Source organism: Ahaetulla prasina, chromosome 7, assembly GCF_028640845.1.
Source record: "Ahaetulla prasina isolate Xishuangbanna chromosome 7, ASM2864084v1, whole genome shotgun sequence".
NCBI classification, from domain to species: Eukaryota; Metazoa; Chordata; class Lepidosauria; order Squamata; family Colubridae; genus Ahaetulla; species Ahaetulla prasina.
Window position 1 is genome coordinate 15565337 of NC_080545.1, and position 21057 is coordinate 15586393.

General features: G+C 43.5%; 1 protein-coding gene across 4 annotated transcripts in view; it reads right to left on the reverse strand.

The window, feature by feature from the left end:
• The window catches only part of PRR5 (proline rich 5), a 108446-nt gene that overhangs the window by 53289 nt on the left and 34100 nt on the right, over positions 1-21057 (reverse strand). For 3 of the 4 annotated variants that reach the window (XM_058190539.1, XM_058190538.1, XM_058190536.1), the window contains one exon: positions 11649-11762. In XM_058190539.1, the coding sequence (XP_058046522.1) occupies positions 11649-11752 (104 nt within the window). In that variant the 5' untranslated portion in view covers positions 11753-11762. Of the gene's footprint in view, positions 1-11648; positions 12240-21057 lie in introns of those variants that run through there. The other variant, XM_058190537.1, reaches the window with a different exon arrangement.

A 21057-nucleotide genomic window follows, 5' to 3' on the forward strand; every position in this document is an offset into this window, starting at 1 on the left:
CACAGTTAAACTGAACAAATGCCAGATCGGGGTTGAGTCTGTGGAATTCCTGGGCTACCGGATAGACAGGGAAGGGATTCACCCCACTGAGAGCAAGGTACGGGCCATCAGGAAGGCCCCGGTTCCAAAGAACAAAACGGAGTTACAGGCATTCTTAGGTCTGGTCAACTTCTACGCGGTATTCTTAAGGAATAAGGCAACAGTAGCCGAGCCGCTGCATAAATTACTAGCAAAGACGGCTGCATGGTCTTGGGGAAAGGCGGAAGCTAGGGCATTCGAAGGGGTAAAGAATCTCCTATCGAGTGATAGCCTCCTTATCCAATACAATGGCACGCTGCCATTAGTGTTAAGCTGCGATGCATCTCCTATGGGGGGGGGGCTGTACTCAGCCACAGGTTACCAAATGGCACAGAAGCCCCTATTGCATATTACTCCCGAACCATGTCATCAACTGAAAGGAATTATAGCCAGCTTGATAAGGAAGCCTTGGCTATAGTCTCCGGAGTAAAGAAATTCCATGAATATGTATTTGGTCGTGATTTTGAAATCATCACGGACCATAGACCTTGCTAGGTCTGTTGGCAGGCGATCGCCCAACGCCCGTGGCACTTTCGCCAGACTGACCCGATGGACTATCTTCCTGGCAGCGTATTCTTACAAATTACTACACCGCCAGGAAGGAATTAGGGCATGCAGACGCCCTGAGCAGATGCCCGTTACCAGAGACTATCGAAGACCCCACTCCAGGGATACCAGTTCTACTAATTGACTCTTGGGACTCTGGCCCAGTCACATCCAAAGAGGTGGCTCGGGCGTCGTACAAGGACATTACAATAAGAACTGTAATTGGTTGGGTACAAAGAGGTTGGCCCACTGCGCCGGGCGAGCATTTTAAAGAGTTTGTAAAAAAACGTGGGGAACTCTCAGCTCAAGGGGGGTGCCTGCTATGGGGGGATCGAGTGGTGATCCCGGAGAAATTGAGGGAAAAGGTATTGGATCTCCTTCACGAAGGCCACCCAGGGATCGTGAGAATGAAGGGTCTAGCGAGAAGCTATGTCTGGTGGCCCTTAATGGACTCGGAAATTGCTGAAAGGGTAGGGAAATGCCAGGCCTGCCAGGAGTCCAGACTGCTACCCCCAACGGCCCCTATTCGGGAATGGGAGAGACCCCAGGGCCCCTGGTCTAGGATCCATATCGATTTTGCCGGCCCCTTCCACGGCCAAACCTTTCTGGTAGTAGTCGATGCCTACTCCAAATGGCTGGAAATCATTCTCATGAGATCCATGACAGCCGATGCCGTGATTTCAGTCCTACGGCACCTATTTGTAACCCACGGGTTGCCCGACACGTTAGTCTCCGACAACGGCCCGCACCACGGCAACCCAGTTTGAGGGGTACTTGGCAGAGGAGGGCATCCGCATGTCCTCTCGGCGCCTTTCCACCCTGCGATTTAACGGCCTTGCAGAACGCTTCGCTCGAGCGCAAAGGAAGCATTGTCCAGAATCAGGCCAGGCGATTGGCAAACAAAAATCGATACCTTCCTAGCAGTCCAACACAGAACCCCTGTGTCACAACTGGCAGAAGCCCGGCAGAGCTATTAATGGGTCGGAAGCTCAGGTGCCCACAAGACCGTTTAAACCCAAACTACACATCAGACGGTTACAAAGGGGTACAGGGTAAAACAAGAGGGATGGCAGTAGGCGACCTAGTGTGGGCACACAACTACGGCGAGGGTCCGACCTGGGTAACAGGAAGAGTCCTAGAGATAACAGGACCAAAATCATATCTAGTAGAGATAGAGGATGGCCGGGTATGGAAGCGCCACATAGACCAAATAAGGAAACGACAACCGTAAATCAGAATCAGACGAAACAGGCCCTGACTACCCAATGTTTGAATCCACAGCTGACTCAAACCCGGGCAAACGCGGACTTATCTGAGTTCCAGGAGGTCCAGCGACGCCAACCGGTTCCTCCTGAAAACAGCAGGGACGACTCTGCAATAATCCAGGGCCGGATGGCCTAGAGGAGGAGCTGAGAGGAACAAACAGTCCCTCTGGTCAGCTCGACTCACTCCCAGGGAATGAATTGCGCAGGTCCGAAAGAGTCAGGAGACGCCCAGTCTACTTGCGTGATTACGTTGAAAAATAAGATGTTAATTTTATGTAAATAGTGGTAAAGTGTTTTCTGGGAGGGAAGGAGTGTAATGTATCTTTAAAAGTTTTGGCGGGAAAATAGCACGTTGCTGATTGGTTGAAGCCTCCGGCTAAACTGTATATAAAGAGAGGTTTTTCCCAGCACTGGCTGCTGGGTTCACCATATAGTAAAGAGCTGTTGTCACTATCCTGGTCTCCTGCCTCGTTATTGCCCAAATCTAACACTGATTATCACTGGCTCAAGGTTGTCTCTATCCTTCTGAGGTAAAATGAGGACTCAGATTGTTGGGGGCAATATGCTGACTCCGTAAACTGCTTAGAGATGTCTATAAAGCACTGTGAAGCAGTATATAAGTCTAAGTGCTATTGCTATTATAAGAAAAGTTGGGATTGCACTTAGAAATTTGTTAGTTGCGAAGGCGTGTCCAACCCATCGCAACCCCATGGACAGCATTCCTCCAGGCCTTCCTGTCCTCTACCATCCTCTGGAGACCTTTTAAGCTCACGCCTACTGCTTCAATGACTCCATCCAGCCACCTCGTTCTCTGCCATCCCATTCTTCTTTTGCCCTCAATCTTTCCTGGCATTAGGCTCTTCTCCAGTGAGTCCTTCCTTCTCATTTGGTGGCCAAAGTATTTCAGTTTCATCTTCAGGATCTGGCCTTCTAAAGAGCAGTCAAGGTTGATCTTTTCTAGGACTGACTGGTTTGATCGCCTTGCAGTCCAAGGGACTCTCAGGAGTCTTCTCCTGCACCAGAGTTCAAAGGCCTCGATTCTTTGGCGCTCAGCCTTTCTTATGGTCCAACTTTCACAGCCATACATTGCAACTGGGAAAACCATAGCCTTGACTATATACACTTTTGTTGGCAGAGTGATGTCTCTGCTTTTTAGTCTGCAGGCCTGAAATTTTATCAATAACCCAGCCAGTGAGTGGGAGCAAAGACAAGTTTTGTTTTTTTAGGTGAGCAGTGAAAGACCTGGAAAACAGTGATAAATTAGCAAGCAGAGCCAGAGGTTCAATACTTGCAAGTCTTCCTAACAACTTGGCTACTCAACAAAAGGCTTAATAATGGAGGGAAACAGGCAAAGCAAGTTTGTAATCTCTGGGTCTCTGATGAGGAAATGAATTCTCTGTTCCTTTCCTAATATTTAGATGTTGAATCCCTAGCACGCAGTTCTTGCTCTCTCTTACTAGGAGGTTCCCCTTATCTTCAAAAACTAAGAGAAAATTGTCAGGTCTCAGTAGTCTGTCACCAAATTTCTCCCCCTTAATGGCTTACGGGGGGTCACGCTCTGAGCCAATGCAGGAAAACCAAACTAACTGCGTGACTGAGCAAAACTCAAGATTTTACCTTTCCGGTTTCATTAGAATAAATTATCCCCCTTCTCTTCCTTGGCATTGTCTTTGGTGGCTAATGGAGCTTTGTTGCTTCAGTTTCAAAGCACTGAAATGAGAATTTGTGGTAAGACAGGGATGGGGGGCTTACTTCTGGCTTTATTCCCATCCACCCCGGTTTGGAATTCTGCTGGCTGTTGGGTAGGATTACTTTTGCAAAACTGAGCAGCAAAGAAAGAATCAGAGAAATGGAGAGATGGAGAAAAGCAGATCCAAATGATAAAAATGGAACCACAGATCCGAGCGCCTTTACATGTCAATCCCCAACTCTTCCCATAAATTGGGGAGTTCCAACGCATCAGGAAGACACCAGGCTGGGGTCTGGGTTGAAAAAGCTCTTTGGGGTGCCAAGTGATCTCCCCATCTGGTTTCTTGGATGTCATCACCTTTCCCTTCAACTATGTAGCCTTCAAGTCTAGGTAGGTAAAATGAGGACCCAGATTGTTGGGGGCAATAAATTGACTTTGTATATAATATACAAATGGATGAAGACTATTGCTAACATAGTGTAAGCCACCCTGAGTCTTCGGACAAGGGCGGGATATAAATGCAAATAATAATAATAAAAAAGTCTCTTGAAGTGACCAAGATCCTTTAGGTATTCATGGACCTATGAGCAGAGGAGGGTAATCTGTGCATATTTATTCTGGAGAAAAGTGGACTAAGGGGAACTTGATAAGACTTGGATAGGAGTTCCATATTGTCACAATTGAAGATTAAGGTAAAGATTCTCCTCACACATATGTACTAGTCGTTCCTGACTCTAGGGGACGGTGCTCATCTCCGTTTCAAAGCCAAAGAGGCAGCGCTGTCCGAAGATGTCTCCGTGGTCATGTGGCCAGCATGACTTAACATCAAAGGCACACGGAACTCTGTTACCTTCCCACCAAAGATGGTTCCTATTTTTCTACTTGCATTTTTTACGTGCTTTTGAACCGCTAGGTTGGCAGAAGCTGGGGCAAGTAACAGGAGCTCACCCCGTTATGCGGCACTAAGGATTCGAACCACTGAACTGCTGACCTTTTGATCGACAAGCTCAGCGTCTTAGCCACTGAGCCACTGCGTCCCTTATAAAGATTAGTTAGGTCAAAATAAAAAGCCAATTATGACAACCCCCTTACAACCATGGAAAAGGCAGGGCTTTAGAATAATCATAAGTGTAAAACATATTATAGATGCGCAGTATATCGGTTTAGCCTTGCTTCAATATAATAGCTTCTATGGTCTCTTACTCCCAATCTCAAAGATTGCAATTTGGTGAAGTAATGAAAATTCAGGTAAGTGCTATCCTTTTTCTGGCCACCTGAGAACAATGGTTTTAATGTCTTCCTGGTAACCGGAAACCATGGCCGAACCATTTAGACTGCAGGCGCCTTTTTCAGTGCACAATGGTTGTGAAAGGAATTCAAAGAAATCTAATCTGGGGCGCAAACTTTTTTTCTTTCAGAGATGTTCAACCCGCATCTGGGTACCTTTCAGATGATTCGGTGGGACCAATATCTTTAAAGAAGATTTGTTACACATTAATTTGTGTTTACATATAATCTTATGGGTCACACTGCAGTTACGTCTCACAAACGTAAAGGAAATTTTAAGTGAAACTGAATACCGAATGCAATATATTCTTCTTGAAAACGGCAGAAAATTGAAGGGTGTCCCTGAAATTAGAAAAAGCTAAAGACACCCTTGAACTGAGCTCCGCTGCATGGACATCTTTCCTTGGCAACATGATAGAGATGGTTTGCTACCATCTGCTTTTGGGAATTCCCTGGCGGTCTCCTATTCAACCATTAGCCAGGTCCAATCCCAAGTCGAATAAGGACAGAGATATTAAAGAAACCATGCTGAAGTCTAATCCTTCCATGAAGAGCAGTTTTGACTGATGTGGAGGGAGATAAAGACAAACATCCAGACTTGTGGTTCTTAAATGATACAACCTCCAGACCAGTGGTGGGTTTCAAAAATTTTTACTACCGGTTCTGTGGGTGTGGCTTGGTGGACGTGGCATGGCTTGGTGGGTATGGCTTGGTGGGCATGGCAGGGGAAGGATACTGTAAAATCTCCATTCCCACCCCATTCCAGCAGAAGGTTACTGCAAAATCCCCATTTCTTCCCAATCAGCTGGGACTCGGAAGGCGGAGAATAGATGGGACGGGGCCAGTCAGAATTTTTACTACTGGTTCTCCGAACTACTCAAAATTTCCGCTACCGGTTCTCCAGAACTGGTCAGAACCTGCTGAAACCCACCTCTGCTCCAGACGCAATTTTAGGCCATCAACAAGAACAAGGCTCATGTTTGTGGAAATGTGTAATTCTGGCTACCTGTTTTCCACAAGGGGCCTTCTGTGATCAGCCTCACCCAGAATGACTTTCAATTCACTTTCCAATGCTTCCAACGGCATGTTAACTCACTCTCTCCCACACAACTGGCAGAGGCATGCCCACCACACCCATGTATAAGCACTAAAATTAGCCAGGAAAGCATTTGTACAGAACTCAAATCTCAAAACGGTCACGTGCGATTTAAAAGTTCAATTAGCCAAGGATTCCTTGTTTGCCTTCATGTCACAGGAGGTGACAAAGGATCAGATGTTTGTCGGGACCTTGTTCAACTAACACGGGGTTGTCAAACTGGATTTCTTCGAGGGCCGGATCAGCATTGTACTTCTCCTCCACGAACCGGACCGGGTGGGGGGGAGATGGGATGGACGTGCCCCCCCACCCCATTTTGGCTACCAGAGGCTGGTCCTTTGCTATTTTCAGGCTGGCCCCATGAGCCGAATTTAAGCACCCCATGGACCAAATCAGGGGTGAAATGCTACCGGTTCGGTCAATCCGGTAGCAATGGCGGCGGGTGGTTTGGAGAACCGGTAGCAAAAATCCCTGCCTCCCCCCATGCCCAGCTGAGCCACGCGATTGTCAGAGCCTTTTTTTGACTTTTAAAAGCATTTTCTTGAACAACCTCTTCAGCCAAAGAGGTTGTAACAAAAATGCTTTTAAAGGGTTAAAACAAGGTTCTGATGATCCCAGCTGAGGTGCCTGACTGTCAGAGGCATCTTCTTTTTTTTACTTTTAAAAGCATTTTTTAAAAGGTAAAAAAGCTGAAGCCTGCTAGGCAAAAAAATGGGGGATGTAGGCAAAAAAATGGGGAGAGGTTTGTTTGAGAGAGAGAGAGAGAGAGAGAAAGGAGAGAGAGATAGAGAGAGAGAGAAAGAAAGAAGAGGGAGGGAAAAGGAGAGGAAGGACGGACTACAAACCTGGCACTAGATGCAGCTTCAGAGGATAATCCAGGGCTGGAAGGGACCTGGAGGTCATCTAGTCCAACCCTGCTCCAGCAGGACATTGTGAGTGAGTTTCTGTCTTTTGATCCCCCAGTCACATGGTTACATAGCCACGCCCACCCAGTCACATGACCACCACCACCAAGCCACACCCACCAAGCCACACCCACAAAACCGGTAGGAAATAAATTTAGATTTCACCACTGGGCCAAATCCTGCCCGCGGTCCTTGAGTTTGACACCCCTGATCTAACACATTTGATTAAAAGTCATAGTCGGAAAGGGTGTTTACAAAACTGCTTCTGAGGTAAAGCTCCAATGGAAGGAAGAAGAAAAAAGCCTTAAATTGTGTAATATATGCAAATGCAAGTTCTCATTCTTGGTTGGCTTAATCATAATTTCATCATTTTCCCAGCAATTACTGTAGCCTAACTCTTTATAGGAAGCAGGGCTGCGTCTCCCATAAATGGACAATTCACCATATTAAGGAGGGCATATAAAAGAAACTATAACCTTTATTGGTTTAATGTTAATGAGAATAATGATTTATGGAGGATTGTAAGTTTCCCAATCACATTAATATTTAATAATAAGCTTTCTATTATTCAGCATCACGTACAACCTATGTGAGGCCATCATAACCTCATTACAAAATAACCAATATTACTACAGAAGGACAATCAAGAAGAGGGCCGTGAAAATATTTACAGATCCCTCACATCCTGGACATAAACTGTTTCAACTCCTATCCTCAAAATGATGCTTAGAGCACTGCACACCAGAACAACTAGACACAAGAAACAGTTTTTCCCCGAAGGCCATCACTCTGCTAAACAAATAATTCCTTCAACACTGTCAACCTATTTACTAAATCTGCACTACTATTAATCTTCTCATCGTTCCCATCAGCCATCTCCTTTCACTAATGACTGTATAACTGTAACTTTGTTGCTGGTAATCCTTATGATTTATATTGATATATTGACCATCATTTGTGTTGTAAATGTTGTACCTTGACGAAGGTATCTTTTCTTTTTTATGTACACTGAGAGCATATGCACCAAGACAAATTCCTTGTGTGTCCAATCACACTTGGCCAATAAAAAATTCTATTCTATTCTATTCTATTCTATTCTATTCTATTCTATTCTATTCTATTCTATTCTATTCTATTCAATGTTTGGAAGAGCTAACTAGCAATGATATATTACTTCACTGAGCGGTGAATATGAACAGATTTATTATGTTATGACTTATGCTATGGTGAACCTGAACATGATGAAATGAAACATCACTTTACTGCACAAATGAAACTGCAGAGGACAAATATTCAAAAAAAGAATTTGGCAACAATTCATAGAATTGTAAAAAAAAAGAAAAGAAAAGAAAAGCTATCTATGCGTTTTGTGATGACAAGATTGAAATATGTTTGCTTTAAGTACTAAGTGGTGAAGGACTTTCACATTTATAAATCTAACATTAAAAGCCAATAAAGTTTATTGTTTCTTTTATAGCCTTCCAATGTATGATGAACTCATAGGTTGAGTAGTTTACTCTCTCAAAATGATGGGGAAGATTTGAAGCTACACCTTTGGGTGTGGCCATTACACAACAACTGTCATAACATGGAGGGAATTATCACCTACTTATGAAAGTGGTCAAAAACAAAGGATAAATGGCACAGGATAAAGGTTAAGATTTCCTAAACATGTATGTTCACCTAGATACAGATTAAGATCTTGCATCATGGAAGCAAGTCCATGGAAGTAAGAGGTTGACTGAAACAAACATATGTTTGCTGGAAGAAATGCACAATATTTACAATGAAAGAGAGACTTAACTTACGTGATTCAACCTCATAAAAAGACTAACAGTTCTAAATGCACATAGTTTTGTTGCGTTCAAATATTGGTGATGTTTATTGAAAAAATGATGTAACTTGAATTTTTTTCTTTGATGATCCTGGGAAAGTGGAATTTCTAGGCTAACATGGTCCGTTCTTCCTTCCTTCCTTCCTTCCTTCCTTCCTTCCTTCCTTCCTTCCTTCCTTCCTTCCTTCCTTCCTTTTATAAATAACTCAAGATGATGAACATATCCAGCACATCTTCTTCCTCCTATTTTCACCACTACCATCACAACAACAACCCTGTATGATGAGTTGGGCTGAGAGGGAGTGACTGGCTCAAAGTCACCAGCTGGCTTTCAAGACTAACATGGAACTTGAATTCACAATCTCCCGCTTTCTAGCCTATGGTGCTTTAACCACTAGGCCAAATTGGCTCTCCATTTTTTCACAAAATAGTTCGGAAGGACAGCATCTGAAAAAAAATCCTGCAGAACACTGGCAACAGACTGTGAGAAAGTCAACTTGAGGGTTGAATAAAATTCCTCAGCCATCATCTTTTCTATACAATTCAGTGGAGCTTTTCAATGGATTTTACTTAGCTCTTGAAAGCCCACTGTGATCCTAAACCACAAAACGCTTAGTTTCAAAAACTTAGTTCAAAAGTAACATTCCAAAGCAGTGTCTCTGAATCTCAACAGCCTCAAGATGTGTGGACTTCAACTCCCAGAATTCCCAGGCAGCATGGCCAAGAGCACTGTGGATTCCTTAAAAGGAATTTCAGTTCTTTCAGTCTTCAGAAGATGAAAAGAAAGTGATTTACCCTTAATCTTGGTAAATCATAAAATCTAATGCGCCTTCCTTTAAGAGAGCCTCCTTCAGAATCATTCCCTGATCCCTTATAACTTAGCTTGCAGCCAACAATTTGCAAATCTCATTTTCCGGAGGAAACTTATGATCTTTGATTAGATCCTGGATTGGCCTGATTTTCAGAGATGTTTTCAATCTGGCTATAGGAGAATTTTAAGTTCTCTGTAGATGCTTAATGGAGCAAAGAAACTTGACTAGGTTTTTAAAACAAACACTACAGGTAGTCAACAAGATATGACAGGTCCCTTAATGAATGTTCAAAGTTATGACAGACAACCCATAATTATATATAAGCCTGTTTCAAAATTACAATGTTGCAGTGCCCCTGTGGCCACTTGCCCTTATGACCAACCAAAGACATGGATATGGTAGGGTGCCCCGTAGACATAAAAATAAATGCCTCAAAGAACTACTACCTTTAGCCTTACTTCATTTAGCCACATTTCATAGAAAACGTCAACATTGCAGTAGAGTCTGTCCCAATATTCAAACCACAGGTTCTGGTTCACAAAACATGCTACACCCAGATTAATCAAATCAAAACAAGGCTTGGTGAAACATAAAAATTAGGTAATATTAAAAAGAACGAGAACAACAAAACATTAAAATGTCAACTGTTTCAAAACTGATTTACGATACAAGACCAAACCCAGCAAAAAAGGCCAGCATGCAATACACTTAACTATACAAAGAAATTTTAAACTTGTGAGAAAATCCTAAAGCCATGAGCAGCTAACAATTCACACAGCATGAAGGGAGGAACCAGACAATTCCTAATAGCTATTGATAAGAAGTCTGCAGCCTTGCTTGGCTTCTGAAGAGTGATCAATAATCATTAGAATCATTAAAAATTGGAAGTATTAAACTTGATCCCCATTGGGTGTACAATTGACATTCTAAGAGTCCATGCAAGACAGATTCTGTCTCCGATTCAGAAATAATAATTTAAAAAGTCAAAAACTATGTGTTAACTAAACAAAACGAGAACGGATAGTAAGATAAGAAAGAGACAAAGCAGGCATCGATGTCTCAGAAATAACCAAGGGTATCTGGTGTTTGTGTATCAAAATAAGATAATAGTCAGGTTCTGCCCATTTTCAATATGCGCCACGTGCAATGCATATAAAAAGAGCCAAGGTTTTAGCTGCACAGCCATGCTATTTTCTTCAGTGTTTTGACCTCCCACCCCATAGATGTCCCTGGCAATAAGCAAGACTTAATTACAGCATGAGGAAAGAAAAGGGGGGGGGGAAGGGAAGCACAACTCCTTCCATACAATTTCTTTCCAGCTACTACTTTTGCTTTCTAGTTACCCGTGTATTTAATAGTGCTGTGCAACGCTTTGATCCGGTCTCCAAAAAGAGCTTCAAAGTGCCAAGGTCAGCAAACAAAAGCACCTGCTTGTAATTCCTTAAAGCCAACCTGCCTCTTCTCGGTATCTCACAACAACAAAGCAATTCTGGAAAAAACTGTCGCAGGCAGATGCTACTTCTGCGCTTCAAAACACTTTGGAGAGATCACAAAACGTTGAATTTGTTCCACCCTGGCAATATCTATCACCGATAATCCCCAACAATCTTTCAATCTTCTTCATTCCAAAATGCAAGCTTTTTCTTACCCATATCCACCAAGACCAATGGAATGCAGAAAGGAGTAGATATCTTAGCAGGCATTTAAAAAAAAAAAAAAACCCATCCCAACCTCCCCCAAAAGGGCAAATTCGACTCAAGCTTTGGGGAAAGAAGGGGAATCAATCAACCAGAAGCAAAAAGACACCAAATTGGGTGGCAAAAACTCTGTAGTTTCTTCCCCAAACCCCCAAAACTTTAAGCTTAAACTGCCTACTGTTGACCTCACCCCATTCCTAAGAGGTCTGTAAGGGGCGTGCATAAGTGCTCCCGTGTGCCTACTGTCCCTGTCCTAATGTTCCTTTTTTACTTACTCTTTTCATGCATCCAAATTATGTTTATACTTTTACCTGTTATCTTCTATATGATTGACAAATAAATAAAAAAAGCAAAATGTTTCTTGAGAGGGCTCTGTTGGGAAAATCCCTGGAGAAGGGAGGGACAAGGGTGAAGACTAAGGGAGAAGCCAAGCCTTACCTGTTCCAGGTGGCATTGGAGCAGGCCCGCTGCTGCTGAGTCCCCCGCTCGTCCAAGGCAGCTGTGTCTCTCTTGCCCAGATCGCTGAGGCTGGGCGAACTCATGAACTTCAACCTGCGAAGAGTCCTCATGGTCAATTGTGCCCGGCGGGTTAGAGAAACCCCATCCTCTTTACCACACACAGAGACACACGCAGCCGAGCCAATGGGGGCAAGTTCTCCGTCTGCTGTTTAAAAAGCGAAACTTAAAAAAAAAAAAAAAAGGAAAACCAACAGGAAAGAAAAACAAAACAAAGAAAAGAGAACCAGTCTCTACGGAACAGTCCTTGGCCAGCAAGAAGGCAAATCTTTTAATCAGAGCAATTCTGACATTCCACAGCCCGGTTAATCACAGCAAGCAATTGGTTGGTGCTGCTTTCTCCTTCTCCTCCTCCTCCTTCTTCTTCTTTCAGGCCTTTCTTGTCCCAGCCAAGGAACCTCTCACCACGTTTCTCTCTCTCTCTCTCTCTCTCCTGGCCCTCAACAGATGGAGATTCATTCAGCCCAAATGTTCCACCTGCCATAGTAAACATTTCTTTCACTGAATGCGCAGATGGGCTCCTCCTCCTCCTTTTGTAACAGGAGACGGAGCTGCTCTGCGGGGAGGAGGGGGGACGCAGGGGGGGGAGCTACCCACAAAATATGACGTATGGAAATTTCACAGCAAAGTTTCGCAACCGCTGAAACTTTGCCACATTACAACACACCCCTCTTTTCCATTGGGGGCAAAGAACAACTCAGCTGCTAGATGCCTGAGCTGAAAGGGTGAACAAGCCTCATTTTAACTCACCTGTTTAAAGAGACAGAGATCTCAATTTTTTGCAAAGCTATTCAAAAGATGTCCTACGGGCACAATGGTTCACATTCCTCCAGGCTTCCTAAACTGAGATGCAGATTTATAGTAAGGGTCACATCTAAGTATGTCACACTTGCAAGCTGGAAGCATTTAAATCACAAAGGATGCGCTGCGCATGATTATCATCTGACTTGGAAGTCCAGGAATTTTCTAGGCAATTCACTTTCTTTGTTATGCAAAGCTGGAAATAAAGGATGCAGCAGGAATTCCAGTTTCTGGAAACTTTCCGTGTTCATGTAAACAGGAAGGCAGAGAGGACCAAGAAACATGCAGGGCCTACTCTATAATGTTTCTATAGAATGGACATAAAGTTCTTAACCGACAGCATGATCAAACACGAGCAGTCATTTGATAAGGCACCACAAGGAAGCAATAGGAGTTTTAGAATCAAACAAAATGTGGACACTGGAAAAAAAAACACAGCCAACACTTCCAATATGCACATCTCTATGTGCATATTGATGTAGCCCTAAACCAGCGGTTCTCAACCTGTGGGTCGCGACCCCGTTGGGGGTCGAATGACGATTTGCCAGGGGTCGCCTAAGACCATCGGAAATATGGGAAGTATACTTGCGAGTCGAAGAATCGCACTCCAATGGTTGACTCCACGAGCCAGCTGCAGGCTCTTCAAATCGCTAGCCGAATTCAGCTTCAGGCGCAATGAATTAAAAAAGAGAGAAATCTTTGCTCTGATGTCTCCCTCTTAAGCCAGCTGCAATCACTCCCAATCGGTAGCCTAATCTGGCTTCAGGCCCGATAAACTTAATAGGGGATGAGTCTCCGCTTTAATGCCTCCGTCCTCAAGGCAATCGCAAGCAGTTCAGATCGCTAGCCAATACGGCTTCAGGCACGATAAATTCAAAACAAAGATAATTTTACGGTTGGGGTCGCCACATCATGGGGAATTGTATTAAAGCGGTCGCCACATCGTGGGGAATTGTATTAAAGGGGTCGCAAGACTATAAAGGTTGAGAACCACTGCCCTAAACCCTGGCACAATTTCAGAGGCAGACCTGGTTCTCTGCAGGTCATAACAGAGACTGCCCACCTTCCACACAATCCGAAGGATATTCCATGTCTTTTTCTAGCTCCAGGTGCTACTATTACTTCAGTGCAGAAGGACTGCATTCCTTCAGAAATTACTGTTTTGTCCAGTGGGAAGATCAGCACACAAACATCTTTTGTGGGTCCGCATGTTAGTAAGAGAGGAGAGCCGGTTGTTGGGGACTCTAGTCACTATTTGACTCTAGTCAAATACCATTACTAGCCTAATGGTGTTTGTTAAATGGCTGGGAATTGCCCTTGGCCTCTGTTTGTTTTTTTACACAACCTGAGCTGTGACTTTTTGGTTGGAAGAGCTGTCCAATAACAGAAGAGTCTTCCTTCCGGAAGCAGAATATTGGAGAGGCCAGTTGGCCATTTGTCAAAACTGCTGTGGCTTATAGACCAGGACCGTCAAACTCGCAGCCTGGATGCATCACGCGCTGGCCACACCCATGCTCGGTTTAGCGAAGGGGAAAAAAAAGTCACAATACATCATGTGACGATGCCGTAACGATGCGAGTTTGACACCCCTGTTATAGGCTATCATAGACTAGATCAGTGACGGCTAACGTTTTTGGCACCGAGTGGTAAAACTGGAGCACGCACGCGCCGGAGCACCAGAACCTGGAAGAGAACAGCTGGCCAGTGCGCATGTGCACGGCGGCCAGCTGCTCTTCTGGGTTCCATCCCGTATATGCATGCTGGACAGCTGGTGCGGTGCGCATGTGCACTGGCCAGCTGCTCTCTTCTGGGTTCTGTCACACTCATGCGTGCCGGACAGCTGGTCTTTGAGCAAAGACCAACTAGCTGGCATGCATGAACGCGCCAGAACCCGATAGACAGAAGCTGGTGACGATGCACGTGCCCACAGAGAGGGCTCTGTGTGCCACCTCTGGCACACATCCCATAGGTTCACCATCACGGGACTAGATCTGGGGTCTCCAACCTTGGTCCCTTTAAGACTTGTGGACTTCAACTCCCAGAGTTCCTCAGCCAGCTTTGCTGGCTGAGGGACTCTGGGAGTAGAAGTCCACAAGTCTTAAAGGGACCAAGGTTGGAGACCCCTGGACTAGATGATCTCAGGCAGGCCTTTGGCCAGGGTAAGTGAAGCCCCTTTGCTTTGTTTCTATCCAGTTTGTTGTTTTTTACCATCATTTGTTACTTTCATTTAATATATTAAATATTGTAATTGTATTACAAGTCTGTAATATAATGTAGTTATATTTTGCCTTGTTTTAATTGCTGCGAGCCAGCCAGAATCATTGGGAATCAGGTGGCGTATCAAACAAACAAACAACGAACAATAAATCTCAGAGGTTCCTTCTAACTGTTACATTCCATGAATTTATGAGAAGTGAGGTGCTTGTTTTGGAGAAATGGCACAGAAGCACCATCTTCTTGGTCAACCAAAATGTCCTAAGGCAACTCCTTCACTATCAAAACTTTCCTTAAAGTGAAGGGCCACTTCAAATGCCTTATATTAAAACAGTTGTAACTTGACTCTCCTCCTACCCAAACGGGGAAATTCTCTTTGATGCTATCCTTCACTTTGACCCATTGATACAGTAAATGATCGGATAATATAATTTTCCCACTGGAAAGAAAGCAGTGAGAGTACAGGAAGCCGAACTGAGCATGAAGTTTGGTGATTGGGTGGACAAACACTTCTCCTAGCCTACAATCTGGAGATTTCCTGGGCTCTTATCTCCTGCTCAGCTTTTCAAAACCATCTACCACAAGGAGAAGAGGTGGGGAACCAGACGGAGAAGACCCAGTTATGGGTTGTTCTAGAGCAGGGGTCTCCAACCTTGGTCACTTTAAGACTTGTGGACTTCAACTCTCAGCTTTACTGGCTGAGGAACTCTGGGAGTTGAAGTCCACAAGTCTTAAAGCGGCCAAGATTGGAGACCTCTGTTCTAGAGCACCATTAAAGGGAATTGTTTCACATTTGCATTGGTTACTTACTACTTAAAAAAATCTCAGCAATGGGTTTGCTGCCCTGTTGCTGGGTGGGTGTGGCCATGGTGGGCGTGGCCATGGTGGGCATGGGCATGGTGGGTGCGGCCTACTTGGCCTCCTGCACCATGGTGAGGGGGGGACGTTTTTCACCCTCCCCAGACTCTGGAGGCTTTACTGGAGCCTCTGGGAGGGCGAAAACAGCCAACCCGGCCCTCCGGAGGCCCATATTTTGCCCACCACAGGCTCCCGAGGCTTTCTTTGAGTCTCCAGGAGGGTGAAAATGGCCACCCTTGGCTCTCCAGAAACGGCCCATTTCTGGCCTTCTGGAACTTTCAGGAGGCCCATTTTTTGCCCTCCCAGAATCTCCGCATGAGCCCTATACTTACCTGGCATCCAAAACGGGCTGCATGGAGACCCCTAGGAGGGGCAGGGAGGGGTGGGTGGGGCAGGGCCAGCCAGGCGTGGGATTTGAGGGTTCGCCAAACTGGGCAGAATCCTAGCTAGAGGATCGTCGGAACCAGTGCGAAACCCCAGCTACCCATCCCTGGGTTACTTCCTTTCTGGCATTTCCAAGGATTTTCTCTCTCCTTTTATTCTGTGTCCCTTATCTGCTCAAAGAGTTTGCTGAAGACGCATCCCAGCCACTGAAAAATTCATTCAGAAAATGTTCTGCTCTACATTCAGTACTGAGATTCAGCGTTCATCTATCTCACAACAAATACTTTCTCATTTCAAGTCCAGCAAGTCAGATTTTCCTCCAGGAATGACTCAGTGTTTTATTTTTTTTTCAAGTTCATTTATGCATCTTTAAAAAAAGGCAGAGACCATTGTGGTGGCAATGTTGAATTTGGACGAAGGAATAGAGACCATGCTCTTTTTCTTGGTTTTCTGTCTTTTGCTGGGTTCTTGGCAAAAGGATAACAAAAGGTTCTGTATCTTAAGACCAAAGGTGACATATAATTGCAGCAATAAAGAGATGCCTGATAATAAAGCTAACTTCCTTTATAGAATAAGGACCTTGAGCCCTAAAAAAAATTACTATTAAGGAAATGTAAATGGAAGAAAACAAAAAAATAAAAAAAAATAAGAATGACATAATAATAGTCTAAAAACGGGACGCAGTGGCTCAGTGGCTATGACACTGAGCTTGTTGATCAAAAGGTTGGCAGTTCAGCGGTTCAAATCCCTAGTGCCGCGTAACAAAGTAAGCTCCTGTTACTTGTTCCAGTTTCTGCCAACCTAGCAGTTTCGAAAGCACGTAAAAAATGCAAAATAGGGACCACCTTTGGTGGGAAGGTAACAGCATTCCATGCGCCTTTGGCGTTTAGTCATGCCGGCCACATGACCACGGAGACGTCTTCGGACAGCGCTGGCTCTTCGGCTTTGAAACGGAGATGAGCACTGCCCCTTAAGAGTCGGGAACAACTAGCACATATGTGCGAGGGGAACCTTTACCTTTAATAATAGTCTGTAACTGTTGCTCAATGGATTAATTGGTAATTAATAAATTTAAACCCCACCCTTTACATTTCTTATCTTACCAAAGATTTGAATCTATTTGTTGTTGTCTATATAATTTTAAAGAGCCTACTAACCAGGATTCTTATGTCAGCTCTGGCGTGCTTTATTCTTATTCTTATTCTAGAACCTGACATCTTGTGCTTAACCAAAGACACAACTAAGTTCTTGAGAAAAAGCGAGCAGAACTATTCAGTTGAGGGGGAGGGAACCTGACTGATATTTGCTGTAGTTATTAAAAGCATCAACAATAAATTTACGCAATCAGATTGAAACAAGATTTACTCTATTTTTTAAAAATCAAATCTGTATGAACAAGAAAGCATGAAGACAAATTACTCATCCAATTGGAGATAGCAAACATTTTGGGGAAGAGGCATGGCCATTGTTTTTAGCTTCTACAATGAGATCGGTGGGAAGAGACAGGATTGATATTTTAAGAATGTCCTTCCTCACTTTTAAAAAAGAAATAGAGGCATTAATGCCCTGGATCACTTCACATTTCTGCCTAAAATCCACACTGAGTATTTTTGCTACCAAAATCATAGAATCCTAGATCAGAAGGGACAGGGGTAAAATCCAGCAAATTCTGATGGGTTCTGGAAAACCTATAGCGAAAAATTTGAGTAGTTCGGAGAACCGGCAAATGCCACCTCTGGCTGGCCCCAGAGTTGGGTGGGAATGGAGATTTTGCAATATACTTCCCCCAGCTGATTGGAAGGAAATGGGGATTTTGCAGTATCCTACTGCCCCCAACAATATGGGTCCTCATTTTACCCACCTCGGAAGAATGGAAGGCTGAGTCAACCTTGAGCCTGTTGAGATCTGGACTGCCAAATTTCAGGCAGTCAGCAGAAGCAGCCTGCAATAATGCACTCTAACCACTGTGCCATCGCGGCTCAGTGTAATGTAATGTAATGTAATGTAATGTAATGCAATGCAATGCCTGGTTATGCCCCTAGTCTTAACTGAAATGCAGGAAGATCTACATCACCATTAGAGGGCAGCAAAGGGCATCTTAACCTGAGATGAGTAAATTGTTACTGCCCTCTGGTGTTCACCTGTGGTTTTATGGCTCAGATCAGATGCCTGTCAACAGCTTCATTGAAATACAAAGCGAAACAAAGGCTTGCAAATCAGTTTGAAAAGGACATTCCCTTCCTGAATCATCATATTCCTTTTCCTCCCAAAACCCATGTAATTTGTTACCTAAACTCAGTCCATTGAGTATTAACCTAGGCAGTGGTGGGATTCAAATAATTTAACAACTGGTTCTCTCGCCTTAATGATTTCCTCCAACAACCAGTTCACCAAACTGCTCAGAAAGTTAACAACCGGTTCTCCCGAAGTGATGCGAACTGGCTGAATCCCACCACTGACCCTAGGTTATTAGTAAGACCAATAGTAATCAGATATCCATCTTAACTCCTTGAAAATGGCTCCCTCTACTGGCTGGTAGCCAATGATATCATCACAGGCCACTGAGAAAAAGGTTTATCTGAAAAATATGTCACACGTATCCAAAGTTGCATATTTCTAGACAATAGCAGTTAAAATTTCACCATAAAATAAACAATATGTTACGTAGGACCTTAATACAAAAAAGGTAGAATTTTGATGGCAATGTCATTGCCCACTTTCTTGCCTTTTTTGACCTTCTGTGGACAACCTGCTATTGAAATAAAAATTCTGAATTACAAAATTCATTTCTGAAATCTTAAAGCCTAGTTGAACATAAAAGTCAAATGATGAAGCAGGCAGCCATTAATCCTTCCTGTGGCTATGAAGCCTGCAAAATCCCAACTTCAGTTGCACTCAAATGTCTTCTGAGGTCATATCAATTCACATGTCTGAGGAGCAGATGATTCCTCCGTGAAAAATATAACTTCAAGTGCAACTTGAGCGCTAAGTATCCAAAGCTTCTAAAGTGGAATGCTCAACAATTATGAAGAGATCATTTAACCTCAACCACAGAAGCTCAAATGGGGACTTTGGCCATCACTATTAAGCCAACGTGCCCCACAAGGTCATGGTAGGGATAACATGCAGAAAGATCTCCACATAAACCATTTTAGGATTCTAAAGAAAATAGAAGATGATGTTGGTGACATCCATAATAGAAATATGGATACTTTGGGATTATCACTGATAAGAACCTGACTGCATGACAGGACAGCGGACTATCCCATCAGTGAACATTACTTATTTGTAGCCTATGACTATCACTAAGTGTTGTATCATTAAGTGTTAAATTTGTACCCTATGACTATCATTAAGTGTTGTAAGTGTTGTACCTTGATGAAGGTATCTTTTCTTTTTATGTACACTGAGAGCGTATGCACCAAGACAAATTCCTTGTGTGTCCAATCACACTTGGCCAATAAAAATTCTATTCTATTCTATATGTAAAGATTACATATGCTCATATGTAAAGATATGTAAGGATATGCTCATATGTCTTCCTTAAAAACATGGAAGGAAAAATAGAGGATTATTTCCCTCACATCCTTGTCTCCTACAGGAGAAAAGAGCATAGATGATGCAAATAGATATTGTTATCCAAATAATCATAATTTCATGGCAGAAGCGAAAAAGGCCAATTTCTCCGCCCAAACAAGCCTCCTGCAAAGAATGGGACCTTAATCAAAGTCAGATTCTGGCCACACCAATGCCATATAAATATGGAAACCAAAATAGGACATTTTTTAAAAAAATCCTGTATTTGTCAAATCAACAAGGAATCACGCAATTGCTTCAAGCAAAGAGTCTGTCTCTGAGATTATAATATATTTCTTATCCTGAAGAACTACCTTCTGCTAGGAGCTGTTTTCAGTCAAACTGAAGATTTGGAAAAGAAAAAAAAAAAGGGGGGGGGAGGGTTACAGCTAGTAGAGGTAGTCCTCAACTTACAACAATTCATTTAGTGACTGTTCGAAGATACAGCGGTACTGAAAAAAAAGTGACTTACGACCATTTTCCACACTTAAAACCTTTGCAGCATCACGTGTTCACGTGATTTACATTCGGATCAGTAGTAAAATCTAAATTTTTTTACTACTGGTTCTGTGGCCGTGGCTTGGTGGGCATGGTGTGGCTTGGTGCGTGTGGCAGGGAAAGGATACTGCGAAATCCCCATTCCCTCCCCACTCCTGGGGGAAGGTTATTGCAAAATCTCCATTCCCATCCCACTCTGGGACCAGCCAGAGGTGATATTTGCCGGTTCTCTGAACTACTCAAAATTTCCACTACCGGTTCTCCAGAACCTGTCAGAGTCTGCTGAATTTCACCCGATTTGGATGCTTGACAGCTGGTTCATATTTATGAAAGTATTGGTAAGAAGCCTGTTATTAGAACACAGCAGCCTGCAATTACTGCAATTACTGCAGGTTCGAGCCCGGCCCAAGGTTGACTCAGCCTTCCATCCTTTATAAGGTAGGTAAAATGAGGACCCAGATTGTTGGGGGGGGGCAATAAGTTGACTTTGTAAAATATACAAATAGAATGAGACTATTGCCTTATACACTGTAAGCCGCCCTGAGTCTTCGGAGAAGGGCGGGATATAAATGTAAATAAAATAAAATAAAAAAAATGACAACTGTAGTGCTCTGACAAGCAAAGTCAATGGGGAAGCCAGATTCACTTAACAACCGCGGTACTAAATTAACAGCTGCTGTGGTTCACTTAACAAATGCAGCAAGAAAATTCGTAAAATGGGGCAAAATTCACGCAACAAATTTCTCAATTTAACAACAGAAATTTTGGGCTCAATTGTGATCGTAAATTGAAGATTATCTGTAGCACATCAAAATTCATTTTCTGAAGGATGTGGAAGAGACACGGAATTGTGTTTCTTCTCCAATGGCTGCACAAACCGTCCTAGTTTCTCTGGGGGGTGAGGGCAGGGATGGGCCTTGGAAAAGCATCCACCAAATGTATCACTATGTACAGTAGTGGCCAAAATTGTGGAAACCTTTTGGGGAAAGTGTATTTTTTA